At 38.8% G+C, this 14,728-nt stretch overlaps 2 protein-coding genes across 2 annotated transcripts in view; one reads left to right on the top strand and one right to left on the bottom strand.

Moving 5' to 3' along the window:
• LOC101157143 (serine/threonine-protein kinase N2) overlaps window positions 1–9,031 on the top strand; it is a 25,254-nt gene extending 16,223 nt beyond the window's left edge. Inside the window, exons 12-22 of the mRNA XM_011482014.3 lie at window positions 1,523–1,613; window positions 1,725–1,786; window positions 2,638–2,707; window positions 3,395–3,486; window positions 5,491–5,667; window positions 5,748–5,810; window positions 5,907–5,983; window positions 6,204–6,346; window positions 6,446–6,553; window positions 6,672–6,752; window positions 8,069–9,031. Of these exons, the coding sequence (XP_011480316.1) occupies window positions 1,523–1,613; window positions 1,725–1,786; window positions 2,638–2,707; window positions 3,395–3,486; window positions 5,491–5,667; window positions 5,748–5,810; window positions 5,907–5,983; window positions 6,204–6,346; window positions 6,446–6,553; window positions 6,672–6,752; window positions 8,069–8,269 (1,165 nt within the window). The 3' untranslated portion in view covers window positions 8,270–9,031. The remainder of the gene's footprint in view (window positions 1–1,522; window positions 1,614–1,724; window positions 1,787–2,637; window positions 2,708–3,394; window positions 3,487–5,490; window positions 5,668–5,747; window positions 5,811–5,906; window positions 5,984–6,203; window positions 6,347–6,445; window positions 6,554–6,671; window positions 6,753–8,068) is intronic.
• On the bottom strand, window positions 8,673–14,728 carry zdhhc12 (zinc finger DHHC-type containing 12). The gene is made up of 5 exons (XM_004075065.4): window positions 14,216–14,728; window positions 12,982–13,121; window positions 11,788–11,880; window positions 9,811–9,977; window positions 8,673–9,736 (listed from the first exon to the last, which is right to left on the bottom strand). Exons 1-5 carry the CDS (start codon window positions 14,310–14,312, stop codon window positions 9,421–9,423), a joined length of 813 nt encoding a protein of 270 aa, XP_004075113.1. The 5' UTR covers window positions 14,313–14,728; the 3' UTR covers window positions 8,673–9,420.

Genomic DNA, 14,728 nt, shown 5'->3' with positions numbered 1-14,728 from the left:
ACATGTTTGGATAACTTTGTCAAACATAAACGGTTTTGTACTGTAACATTCTTGAAAGATGACAGTGTTGTTATTGCTCAGTTCCTCTTGCCATCCTGCTGCTCCAAATGTTTTGGTAAATATCTGTTGCTGAAATTTGCCTCAGAGAAACGCACATTATTTCTGAATATTTAGTTTTTTATTTGTTTATACAAAAAAAAAAAAAAAGAGTCTGGTGTGCTGCTTCTACAAAGATGAACACATAGGCGAAATGATTCATTCATGTTCATGCATCAGATCTGTTCATCTAAAAGAGGGGCTCCAGCAACAGAGAGAGCTTGTACGCCTGTAGAGGAGCGGGCATGCTAAGTGATTTCCAGATCAGAGTGCCGTCCTGCTTTATATCTGTATTCCTGAGTGTCCCACACTCTGCTCTGCTTTTTCCAAATGCTTCAAAATCTAACAAATGCGTGCAGGAATTCATTTCATACGTTTATCATTTGCAAGACGTGGTAAAATTTTGCATGATGCTTGTAATTTCAAGGAAAATGTGTCAAATCATTTGGAGCTTAATCGTTGGAACATTTAAAGCCTGTTTGAGCTCAGAACCTTTGTATCGCTTAGAGGAACCCGAGGCTCCAGAGCTGTGTGCGGCTCTTTAACCCCTCCAATGTGGCTCTACGGTTAAAGAAAATTTTAAAAATTGTAATTTTATAAAAGGAATGTATTTTTTTAGACTACAAGGTTCATCAAGCGAAACAAAACAGTCAGATAAGTCAAACTTAACTCATTCACAAACAGTTAGGCATCTATGACTCTTGAGGCTCTTGACAGCAGTACTCCTAATGCTCCAAAGATCCATCAAGGGGTGAACCTTCATAGTTTACCAAAGTCGTACTAAAACATTTAACAGGTTTTTGAGCGCCGTGTACCACAAAATATCCAATGGAAATCAGAGGGCACAGCCAGAATTCATACACTAGGGGGCGCCGAATTATGAAGCCGATTGAAAGGTTGAAAAATTCAAGGATTTTAAAGTGCACCTTATGGGCAGAAAAATATGTCACTTATCTTAAGGGTCACTTATCTTGAAGTTAAGTCATAGCAACTGAACTTAAAATTTTCAAGGAAAAAGACTTTTAGTCAAATTTATTTGCGTTGATGTTACTATACGGTACAGGATGTCTTTTATTTTGAAAGGAAGTCATGTGAACCTCTATTCAAAGTTATAAACTATTTCATACTTAGAAAAAAAGGCCATTTTAGCTTTGTTTGATTTATTTATACCTAAACATTTCAATTCATTAAAAAACAATAAATTTGTATTTATCATTAGAGCAACAGTAACACAAATATAAATCAGTTTCTTATTTTTCTAGAGGGGTAAGTCAGACTATGTGGCTCCTTTTGGGTTGTTTTCAATAAGAAATGGACCCGAAAGGCTCTTCAAGTGTTAAAGGTTGCAGAGCCCTGTTCCAGAGGGTAAGACTGTGTAAACCAGGTAAAATGTGACCGCATCAATGTGTGTTTTCTCGTCTTTCAGAGAACCTCCTGTTGTGAAACTGAACTTTGGTGATGAACCAAATGACAGATCTCCTCATCGCTCAATGAAAGTCATTAAAGACTCCTCACTGGTGAGTGAAGCTGACCTTCTGACATGTAATGATCCATTTATTCTGTTATGTGTGAAATAAACCATCTACTGCACTGAGCTTCTGTCTTTCCTTCCTCTATTGTCTCAACAGTCACCTAGTTTGAGTAAAAGGCTGAAGCCAAAGAGAGATCCCTCTGTCCGTATTTCTCAAGAGTAAGTTTATTTATTTATTTTATTTTATTTTTACCAGGAAATTCCATTGAGACTAAATCTCTTTTTCAAGGGAGACCTGGGCCAAAGGGCATCAATACAAAATAAAATACGGTTAAAACAACTGAAATAAAAATACATTACAAAATACAAATGCAAAAAAACTTGAAATGAACAGTAGGACAATGACTAATAGGCTAATTAAAACTGGTACAGATAGGTCAAGGGTGACATGTGCATGTTTCTTTTAAGAGCTCAGAAAGTTTTGCTTTAAAACAATTCAAGGGAATAAGGTCACTTAAATGCAGAGAGTTTTGAATATTATTCCAGTATATTAAGTATATCTGAATGAAAACGTTTTTTTATGTCTAATCTTTATTTTCGACTATTTCCAATTAATAGTTAGAACTGTTCCACCAAAGTTTGACAGAGTTCTTTTGAACGGGCAGACCACACTTGAATTGAATCCCCCGTCAAAGTTTTCCTTTATTCTCCATTCTAATCTGACAAATCTTTCCTATTTGAACTGTTTTCAGTGGAGGAAAGGTTTGATTTCCTGAAGTAATTCGTCTTAATCCTTCATTGAAGTTTAGTTGCAGTTGCAGGCAGGATGCTGAGACCTCTGTACAGCTTCAAATTTGTTACTGTGGTAACAATGATGGCAGGTAATAACAAAACACTTAAGAGCAGTAGGGCAGTACTGCAGAAAAAAAGTCTTTAAATGTAATTATTTCTCTGAGCTAATGTAGAAGTACCTGGAGCTCTCACTGAAATAGTCACTTTTGAAATGATCTGTGTGCCAAAATGTTGTGTGGAAAACCACTCTCCACCTAAGCAGCTGTTCTGTCTTGTAGGAAGGATGCTGGACTTCAGATGGAAGACTTCCAGTGCCTTTCAGTCCTTGGCAGAGGTCACTTTGGAAAGGTACACATGCAACTTTCCACCCTGTCTTTTAAAATCACACTCCTCCTCAAAGCTGTTTGTTTCTTGTACATTGTGGCAGAGTAGTAACTTCTGCTAACTTTGCTGCACGCTCCAGTACAATCCAATGAATTCTGGGACAAAGACTCGTGGCTCGACTGCTTTTATTTTTGACTTAAGCGTCTAGTTTCTCCCCACAAATGCTGAACAAGAAAACAGCAAAAATGCAAAGGATGCAGGAATGAAACCAAATTTCACAACAAAGACATTCAGTTAATGCAGCACTTCAGAACATTTTTAATCAGATCATATATTTGACTCATTACTGATGTTCTCTGAATATTTGATTAAACTATTTGGATCTGCGTTTGCTTTCCTGATATGGTTGTTTTTATTACTTTTTATGGTTCATTACTTTATGCATTCACTAGTTACTAGTAATTGGAAAGGATTGAGGTTGTTATATTAACTACATATGACAGAGTGAATACATTTTACTTGCGTTTTACGTGATGGCATGTTTATAATAAACTCATTGACCAAGGAGGGAACTCTGGATGATTGCAGCAACTCATGCAATTCTCATTACTCCACTTGAATAGTCAAAAATGAATCTTGAGCATCTCTGCTCTCACTTAGTGAAAAATAAACGGTTTAAGAAGATTAATGTCTCTGTTTAACTCTGCAAAGGTTTTGTTAGCGGAGTACAAGAAGTCAGGCAAACTGTATGCCATCAAAGCCCTGAAGAAAGGCGAGATAGTGACACGTGATGAAATTGACAGGTGAGTGATTCTCCAGTTCAGCCAAAGGTTTCAGCTCAAGCAACTTAAACCCGAGAAGACATTTTAAGTCAACTTTTCCTACGCTCAAACTGTTTTGATCTTTTAAGGAATGAAATTACTCGTCCAAAAAATTTATGTCTACAAACATTATGAGAAAAATGTATTACTGAGTATTTAAGAGCCCATAAAGGAAAGGATCAAGCCTTATAGATTTGGAGCAGCTTCAAGCTTTTTTATCATGGTATGAATGGAAGAAAAAAAACAAAGCAGGAGAGATCCTGAAGGAGGAGTTGACTAAAAATGTTCTGGAGGTGTCAGATATGGTGGTTAGTCTAAAGCTGGAGGCTGAAGTTGTGATGTTGAACGTGGTCAGTGGTTATGCCCCCCAAGTCAGATGTTAGCTTAAGGAGAAGAAGAAATTCTGGATATGGATGAGGAGATCCAGGATTTCCCTAAGAGTGGTGATTGGAGCAGACTTTGAAGAACATGTTGGTGACAGAAAAAGGTTATCACACAAGTTGATTACACATTTTGTGGATTTTGTAATCTGAAATATTCATGACTAGAGTATTGTGGCTGGGTAAGGTGTAGCCAGACAGCATAGAATAGTTGTGTGAGGATGACTCTGGTGGTGAAGAAGAGGAAGAAGACGAGGATAGAACAGAACTGATGGAAGTTGAAAAAGGAAGAATGTTGTGTGGCTTTTAGGGAGGCGTTAAAACTGACTTTGGAAGATCAAGAGGTTTTTCAAAATGATTGGACAGACTGAGACAGAGAGGGAAGTTCTTGGTGAGTCATCAGAAATGAGGAAAGTAGATAGAGACACCTGGTGGTGGAATGAAGAAATTCAAGAGTGAGTTAAGAGGAAAAGGCGATCTGAGAAAAGGTTAGACACTGAGAGGACAGTAAGACAGGAAGATGCAACACAAGGGGAAGACCTAACAAAGTGCAGATGAGAACTTCTATGGCTGATTGGGCACAAAGGAGGTGGACACTATAGGTGAGGCAGAGAAACAGGGATTTAAGGATGTGCAGCAGGTTAGGATGATGAAGAAAATCTGTTGACAGGTTCCACAAGTGTGAGGAAAACTTTGCAGAGCTGATGAATGAGGAGAATGCTTGAGAGTACAGAGCGGAAGCGGTGTCTTTAGTGCTGGAAGTAGCAAAGATCAGTAAAGTGAGGAAGGCCCTGTACAGGATAAAAGAAGGTTGAGGACCTTAACTCCATAGTGTGGGAAAGAGGAAAAGAGGCATGTGGAAGCAGGTTGGAATGGGAAGAGGAAGGTTTCAGGTGTGATGTGTGACTACTAGTCATCAAGAATGAAAGGAAAGCTGTAGAAGACTGTGGTGAGAGCAGGAGACTCTGATGCAGAGGCAGGAGGCAGAGCTGGAGAGCTGAAGATGTTGAGGTTCTCTTTGGGAGATGCCCGGATGAATCAGGAATGAATCCATCAGAGGAACAAATCATTGTAGATGTTTTTGGAGATGAATGCAGGGAAGCAGATTGAAATGGTTTGGACACATTTAAGAGAAGGTAAGAAGATGCTGAGGATGGAGCTAGAGGGAAAAAGGCCTAGAGGATGACCAAAGAGGAGGTTGATGGATGAAGAGGAGGAGGACATGAGGGTGGTTGGCGTGAGCGAGGAGAATGCAGAAGAGAGGATTAGAAGAAGGCAGGTGATTTGCCCCCTAAAGAGGGGGGCGGCTGAAAAGACAAATAAAATTGCACCTCCAAGTTCTCCTTTTACTATTTGTGACTATTTTCTATGATTTAAAAACTTAATCTGGAACTAGTTTTGTTAAAAAAAAATTGGATTTTCTGTCCCAGTTCATCTGAAATTAAACTCAATCAAAAGTTTACCCTTTAATAATGGTGTAAATTACAATTCATTGGTTATATTTTCTTTCTAGTCATGTGCTGTATAATAACGAATGGATTAGTTTTCCTAGAAAGAAGTTTGTAAGTCTGCTCTCCATGTTATGTACTTGTGTGTTTGTGATCAGCCTCATGTGCGAGAAAAGGATTTTTGAAGCAATCAACAAGGCACAGCATCCGTTCCTGGTGAACCTGCACGGCTGCTTCCAGACTGCAGACCACGTGTGCTTTGTGATGGCCTACTCATCCGGAGGGGACCTAATGAAACACATTCACAACCACATCTTCAACCGAAATCAGACTTTGTGAGCGCACGGTCTATCCTGAACTCCAAAGGATCTGGCTTGAGAACTGCTGCCGTTCATCGACTCTTTTCTGTCTGCAGGTTTTACTCCTCATGTGTGCTGCTGGGTCTGGAGTTTCTCCACCAGAACAAAATAGTCTACAGGTGACTTCCTCTGATGGTGCCTTTTATTCATTTCCAGTGGCATGTTGGGAGCAGACAGCATAATGTGTCCTGTGTTTGCATGTTTGTGCCTTCAAGGGATCTCAAGCTGGATAATCTCTTGATGGATGCAGAAGGCTTTGTGAAGATCGCAGATTTTGGCTTGTGTAAAGAAGGTAAAGAAATTTTGTTTTTTACTTTTTCTAATAAAAAAGACTAAATAAAAAAAAAATCAGCAAATGGGGGGGGGGAGTAAAAAAATCCTTTGAGCAGTGATGTGCCACTAAAACATAGATTACAAATGCAACATCAATTTCTTTTTTATCATCTTTTTTAAGACAAAATGTAGTTATGGTGCATGCTGCCTGGGTAAAATGTAAGTAAACATGTGAACAGGAATGGGGCATGGCGATCGCACCTCCACCTTCTGTGGTACCCCAGAGTTTCTGGCTCCAGAGGTGCTGATAGATAACAGCTATACACGCTGCGTGGACTGGTGGGAGCTCGGCGTCCTCATCTATGAGATGCTGTTGGGGGAGGTCAGTATCCATCACAGAGAAAAGAGATTTATAATCATATATTATGGTCTTAACTTGTCAATTGAGGATTTTCATTTAACATTTATAATTTCTTTTCAGTGTCCTTTTCCTGGAGATGATGAGGAAGAAATTTTTGACAGCATTGTGAATGAGGAAGTGCGCTGTCCCGCTAGCCTCTCTAAGGAGGCCCAATCCCTCATCCAGCAGGTGAGTCTTCATCATATTTCTCACGGGCAACAAAGATTTGGAGTCGGAAGGAACCTTGAACGCTTTTCAGGCTCTTCTGTATCTGAGTGGGCCCTAAACGCTGCTTTTATTGTTTCAGCTTCTGCAGAAAGATCCCACTCTGAGACTGGGAGCGGGAGAAGAGGATGCCTCTGAGATCAAAAGACACCCTTTTTTTCAGGTGATTGTAAAACGAAATCCTGCATCAATCTGTGTTGGTTACTTTGTCAGACGACAAGGTTAGAAGCTGCTTGTAAAGCAAGGTGACACTCTGTGTGTTGCCCACAATGCATCTGGGTTTTGTGGCAGGCCTTTGCACAATTCTATTCAATTCAATTCAATTTTATTTGCATAGCCCAAATTCACAACAGTCATCTCGATGGGCTTCGTATTGGTAATTGAAAAAGTTAAACATAAAATCAAAAGGATCATGAATACATAGAATTCAATAAGAAAATACTAACCCCTGAACTGGACATCCCTGCCCTTAGACCCCCCCTTCGCGGTAAGGAAAAACTCCTAAAAAAACGGATTCTGGAAAAAACGAAGAAACCTCAGGGGTGCCCACATGAAGGAGGGATCCTCCCCCAGGACGGACAGGCGATTTACCAGAACTCATAGTTAAAAGGCATTTACAGATGTGGGAAAATAAACACTGCTTTTCTGTATTTTGTCTGTTGAGTCCTGCAAGGACCAATAGGAACTGGCCCTTATTTGAATTAAACTTGATCAGTATTTTGCAAACTATGAGAACAATGCAAGTTAGAAGTCAAGATGCAGTATTGGAGAAAGTATTTTTCAACATGAATTGATAATGATAGTCGTATGGGGTCAAATCAGGATCAGCTTCCAGTCAATTTGAAATTTAGACATTGTATATTAAAATTGGAAAACTGTTTTTAAACTTGAACGTACACATTATTCAAACTATTGAAAATTTGAAAAACAAATTTGTAAATTTAAAAAACAAAAATTAACTTTAAAGAATATAAATGCATAGAGATAGAGGTCCTCTGTTAAATTTTAACTTGACTCATTAAGATTTATTTGAATGGAATAACTTTGGCTTTCAATAAATATGACCTCATAATGCGGGTAATTCAACAAATTAACATTTCTTTAGGATCCATCAAATGTTGGGGAACTCAATTTTGTTTTAGTGTTTGGTGGAATCCAATTTTTCATTCTCTTTAACCCTTGTGCTATCCTAGGCACTTTAACATTGGGAGTTGGGTCATTTAGACCCACTAGACAGTGCTCTGAACCTTTTTTCTTTAATGATTTGTGATCTTCACTGGTGTCCATGGATTACATGAAATCCATCCACCTTTATCCACCTTTGTCATGGTAGGAAGAACACGTCAAAGTAAAGGTGGGGTCATCTAAGATAGCACAAGGGTTAAGCTGATCATGATTGGACTCCATAGAATCCTCCCCACACTGCAAAAGCTGTCGGAAGCCGGCAGCACATTCACTTTCATCCTGCTGCCTCCACAGGGAATGAACTGGGATGCTCTGTTGGCCAAAAAGTTGAAGCCCCCCTTCCAGCCCGTCATCCGGGCGCCGCAGGACGTCAGCAACTTTGATGAGGAATTCACTCAACTGAAGCCAGTGCTCACGCTGCCGCGGACGCCCTGCCCGCTCACCAGTGAGCAGCAAGAACTCTTTGCAGACTTTGACTTCTCCGCCATGAGCTGACCTCTGGGGCTCTGTCCGCTTCTGCTGGATCAGATGAGCTGCAGCCAAACATTTCTGCAGCTCAGGGATCTACACCCAAGGTTTTACTGACATACATATTACACCTAACTTCCTGCAAATGCTCCTGTTTTTACTTTTGTCCTAAAGAACACTATGTTTACACCTGAGCAACCTGTTTGTGAAACAACCATAGCGCTTTTCTGTCCGGAATATTAAAGTGTAAATACTTGAAATCTTAAGTTTTCTACTGAAGACATGACATTTTAGTTCAACCTTTGTTGGAATGTAATGTAAACACATTTTTCCTTTACATGTCCTTGGTTGTTCTAAATATTCAGAGTTGTGTAGTATAAGCCAATATTTAAATCTTAAATGTCAATGAATAAATGCTCAACTTCAAGAGTGAAACTCAATTGTTTATTGTTCGCACAACTTTATATAAATAAATAAAAAACATTGCATAAAATTCAGGAGTACACAACATGAACTGATAGTCTGAACAGAGGCTGTGTTTGTGTTGTTAAAACAGCTGGTATCTCAAACACACTTATTGCTTTCTTTTACAGAAACTATTGCACAGGGGAAAACACCTTTTGGGTATTGCAGTCTTTGTTCCAAGCTGATGGTTCTGTTCATTTCTCTGCCTAGAAATTGTTAAAAGAAAATATTACAATTGTATAAAAATGTTAAATATTTCAGTAAACATCCTGTACATCACTGTTGGAAAAAAAAAACTCAGGCAATAAAACGCTTTAAACTTGAGGTTTCAAAAACTTACTTGCACAAAAGCACACCCAGGTTTGTGGGTCAATTTACATTTTAAAAACATCACATGAAACAATTGGAACGGTTATAGTAGCTGTGTTCCCTAGTCATAGATCAGGATTGTTTTCAGATGCATTTGAAAAAACAGGCTTTTGTCATGCTTTCAGTTTCACCTGCCAACTTTAAACCAGAACTGAGTTCAAACGTTCGCACAAGAATCTCCTGAACTGGAAAATGAATGTAGTTAAAGTCGGAGCAGCAACCTGTGGCTGCAGGTTTTCATGTGCTTCCATCGGTGATCCGGAAAGTTGTCTCCTGTGCTTAGCTGAGAGTAAACTGCACACTAGGATCTAACCATCCAGTCAAAGGGAAGTTATGGTAGCTTCTTACACCTGATCGCTCTCTTCCCTGAAGTACACCTGCTCCCACACCACTGTGCCCCACAAACAGAAGAAGCTCCACAGGTTTTGGAGGGTTCCTCGGTCAAAAGGGTTTTCATCCGCGCCGCAGTGTTTGAGGTAGGATATGCGGTGGCGGGACATGAACTCCCACGTGGTGATGTTGAGAGATATCAGGTAGAAGTGAGAGCCGAGCAGAAGCAGGACGATGAGCGAGAGCAGAGCCAGAAGCACGGTGACGGCCAGCAGCACGCCGTTGGTGCGCAGCCACAGCTGCCAGCTGTGAGCATGACTCCAGCCTGTCCTGAGGAGAGGAGCAGGAACACAGTCAGGTGCAACCTGGGAGCAAAGAGGACCAACTGAAGCTTTTGTACTCACCAGGCGATGTGCATCCCCCACAGCAGCACCAGCAGCTGGACAGCCAGGTACAGGACGAACCAGCGATGGTTCCTCTCTCCTACGCAGTTCTCAATCCAGGGGCAGTGATGGTCGTAACGCCGCACGCAGTGCTGACAGGCCTGACAGTGCTTGGACCTCATTGGCTGCTTCTCAGAACAAAAGAAAGGATGTAAAGTTAAAATTCAATGATTCTTTTCTCCTCTGGTTTAGGTGGACTTCTATTTGCTCTAAAATATGTCAGGGGACAGCCTGGATGTCTTCATAATAAAGTGGAAAGAGGCGTTTTATTAGACGTTTCAGTAGATTTCTGCAATATTAGACTAAACATAACTCAGCTTTTACACCTACAAAAGTGTGAAGACAGTAATATCAATTAGTGAGTTTATCACACTCTTACATCTACATACATTTGTCTTTGTTATTATTAAACATAATACATGACTGCCTTATTATACATCACTTTCTGGTAAGATGTCAAACTCCTTATTGCAGGCAGCTGATTTATACAAGATTTCTTTGTTTTTTTTTACTCAAAACATTTCTGCCACCAGTGTGTCAGCTGTGCTCTTTTGCATAAATGTAATCATTTTTCTTTCACATTAAGATAAATTAGGCCAATGACCGTTTTAGTTTGATGTAAAAAGATGAAATGCAGGATAACTGCTGAATTTCAATAATCCAAGGACTGAAAATCCTACAGTTGGTCAGCAAAAGGGATGCCACAATTTGTAGCGTCCCCATCAGTATGTTTACATTGAAACTGTCAAACAATTGCTGTAAATTTAAGAATAGGGATGGGCCGATATATAAATTTTTTTCTGGCCGATACGATAACCGATATTTCCCCTGAAACTTTGGCCGATAGTTGATATTTGCAGATACTTGAGTATCTACAGTAACCCAAAGTTTAAATTTTCCTTTTTGTTTCTTTATTAGAAATGCACAACTTTTCTTTTACTGGACAATGACATTGTACTTGACCTTTTTAACATACAGCAAAGGATCTCATAAGAACAAGTATCACTTTAAAACGTTCATATAAATATATCTGAAAGCATTCAGACCATTTATGGAATATTGGACATAACTGTAAACAATAAACTCCCCATTGCCAGAGATCTATTAGGAACAACATGGATCCCTTTAAAAAATAACTTACCTGAAAACAGTCAATTACTGACAATGACTGTAAACATAAACTTCTATAAGGAACAAGTATATATTTAAAAAATAAAGTGTTTCTAAAAACAGTCAGAAGAATCTCGGTAGATTTTTTTAATATCGATAAACTCAAATAATGCAAATATTGGCTGATACCAATACTGGCACAGATATACCTCCAATCCCTATTTAAGAAATATTTATTATTAATTGTTTGATGACACCAGGCTTAGTATAAGCCTAATAAAAGATTTGTCTTCATTGTTATGCGCTTATTAGCAAATGTAAAAAGGAATTTTCTGAATTTTTTGTTTTTTATTCTGCAATTCACAAATCATATATCAAACCAAAACCAAACTGTGACCCAAAAAAACAAAGTTTAAACCAAATCCTGGGGGAAGTGAATCGTTGCATCTCTAAATTTCACTGTTAGCCCTTAACTGATTTACATTATTGTGTGGCTGTTTACTTCTGTAACAAACTGTTGATTTAAAACAACTTGTGTGTAAGGTGGAATCACTGGCCGTTTTCATTTGTGCAGTAATGTAAAATAACATAGCTAAGAACTGCAGCTATACAACACACAAACATATTTCCCAGTTTCTCCAGCTTTTCTCAAGGTTCTCGCACCCAGCGTGGTGCCTTTTGTTTGCTTTTTTTCTTACTTTATCTCATATTTTGCTTCTCTAATCTATAGTAGAAGTAAGATGAAATGACATAAAATAAGTAGATGTGTGCGTTCAAGAACCACCGGCATCCACATGGATCCATGGTGCAGAGGCGGATCCAGCTAACCTGCAGCAGGCAGTGGCCACAGCGGCGCTGTCGCAGCGATTTAGTGCTCGGTGGGATCATGTCTTGCTGCTCCTCCGTTACCCCCAGTGTGAACTGAAACAGTACGGGGGGGGTGACTACAGAAAGCAAAAAACTTTTCTTACATCCTTTACATTGGACTGTTTGACCTTCCTTTTGTAATGTAAAAACACATGATGTAACATTTGACCCTAAAGTCAAACCCTCTGAAGCATTTACCTGGCTCCTGTTCTTATAAAATAAAACCGAACGAAACAACCAGCATAGGAGTAATGGTTGACAGTTTGGAATTACCGCGCATGTTCAAAAAACAAACAAACCCTGACTTCCATTGTCTGGGTAAATTCATTCTGCAGTGACACATAGATGCATTCCAACACACCTCCAGCTGGACATCCCTGCTAAAATACTAAAAACTTTTAATTTTGATTCAAAACTTCACAATGTTCATATTTCCATTCAAACTCAAATTTATGGCAATAAAAAACACACAAGTAGTGATGCAAAGTGAACATAAGTAGAACTTTCACCAATAAAAGCCTAATTTTCTACATTAAAAACTAACTGAAGGCAGCTTTTGCCTGAAAATAATGGTATTTTTTTAAAGGAAAACTGATAAATGGATTTGAAAGTTTAATTTTCAAAATAAAGACCAATTCAATTGACTTTTTTTTTAACCCAGACCTAAACCCAACAAAAATGTGAAAAGAATAATTTAAGGCAAAATGTGCTCAACTCTTTCAGGTGGAGACTATGATCCTCTCAGCAGACACACCTGACTAAGAAATGTGTTTTTAATTAAATCCCATTAAAAACAATCATTCTTTTCCTTTTGGCTTTTCCCTTAAGAGATCATCACAGCGAATCAGCTTCCTCCATCTAAGCCTGCCCTCTGCATCCTCTCCTCTAACGCCAACTACCTTCGTGTCTTCATTCACTGCATCACCAAAAATGACCATAACGAGACATTTTGGGATGTTGGATATTCAAAGTTACAATTAGAGAAGGATTCTGACATACCGTCATGGATGGAAAATAGACATTTATATATTCTTTAAAACAGCTTTTTCTCAGGTAAATTAATAAATAACATCTGTGTTTCCCAAAAAGGCAGAGAAAAATGACGAAATGAATAATATCAGAAAGATACCATTCACCACTCAACTGACATTTTACCTGCAAGTTGCTGTTATCAGATAGGATAAAGCCAGGGTCCATCAGGGAAACTGCAAAATACAGAAGAACCGAAACCAGCACGAGGAACACAAAGACCACCGGCTGGATGAGCTGACCCGTTTCTTCCTGTTTCCTCAGATCTGTCAGAAAAACGCAGCATGATGAGCACAAGAGGTTTGTGTACATATATGTGTGTGTGGGTTACTTTGTTAGAGGTACAGCACTTCTAATCTACTTTCCCTCAATGAATCCAGACCTTCGCAGAAGCTTTTGGGGTTGTTGTACAAACGGCCAGCTATTATTTTGTTTTTTTATTCATTTAAATGTTTTTGTTGTTAAGTGTTAAAAAGTTTATTTGCAAATGATTTGTTTGGGTTGTGTCATTTCTAGAGTTAGAGGCTTTTAATTTCTTCAATCTTGTTCCAAATGTCAGGAGGCGTAAAAACCGTAGAATTATCTTAAAAAAAGTAAAAATAAAAAAGAAAGATATACGTTATTGTGATTATAGAAATAGCTGTGGCTGTTGAGTGTTGGTGTGCAACTGTCGTTTATAAAAACTAGATATTAACATGAGAATCGATGTCAAAATGCCACGTGGACAGTGGAGGAATTAAGTATTTGATCCCTTGCTGATTTCTTTAGATGTGCACCCTTATTAAAAAAACTGGTAATCTGTCATCCTAATAGTAGGTTCATTTGAAAAGTGAGAGATAGAAAATCAAGAAATCAACTTTAATTAATTTATATACATTTTTCTGAGTTTCATTGAGGGAAATTAGTATTTGAACCCCCTTGCCAAACTCCTTAGTAAGTACTTTGTGGTAAAACCCTGATTAGCGAGCAGAGCTCAGACGTTTAAAGGTTACCAGGGGTCCAAATACTTGTTTCCCTCAATGAATTCAAAATGTATTCATTTTGAGATTATTAAAGTTTATTTCTGGATTTTTTAGACCGACTGTCATTTTTATTTTTTTTAGGTTGGCATCAGTTCATAATCAGCAAGGGATCAAATACTTGTTTTCTCCACTGTATGCCTGTGTGATTGGAAATTGTTTCAAGAAATCAAAACAAAAGATTACTAAAGAGGTCCAAATAAATATAATCATTCTAAATCATAAATAGACATATTTGTATTTACAGATATAGTGCATAACACAAGAAATGCATTAAATGTAAATTTTGTCCAAAAAAAATTAGATTAACTTTAATTGCTTGAAAATCATGATAGACTTACCTGTATCGTACAGAAACAGTATTAGCGTTACAACCCATGTAAGGATGACATGAGCTGTTCTCACCAAAAACCCGGAACCAAAAACATTCTTGAACATGGTCCTGGCATTCTCTGGACGCTCCTGTCAATCTCCAGACGTGACACTGCTGGAATCCAGAGACCAGTGAGCTCTTAGCTAGCTTGGAGCGCTCGTCGAGCTAACCCCCTGTCTCTTGTGCAGTTCAACGCCTTCTGACGGTGCATAAAATATTCATAAAACAGGCAATATCACAGATATACTGCCCTTCCTAATGCGATACGAACCGTTCCCCTGCATTAGTGGGGCTTTTTTGGGGTCAAACATTTCTAAGATTAGCGTATTAGACAGCGGAGACAGTTCCGAGCCCACCAGGGGGCGGACCTGTGTATTTATTTGTTCGACCACGTGATCACGTTGGCCGTCATGACGTAGCATGTCAAAGCTGCACGCCAACTACCGTACCTTCGAGTGTAAACAAAGATCTGTTGAATTAT

This window comes from Oryzias latipes, chromosome 12 (assembly GCF_002234675.1).
Source record: "Oryzias latipes chromosome 12, ASM223467v1".
In the NCBI taxonomy this organism is placed as follows: Eukaryota; Metazoa; Chordata; class Actinopteri; order Beloniformes; family Adrianichthyidae; genus Oryzias; species Oryzias latipes.
Note: the sequence above shows the minus strand (reverse complement) of the source record. Positions and strands in the feature narration are given on the sequence as shown.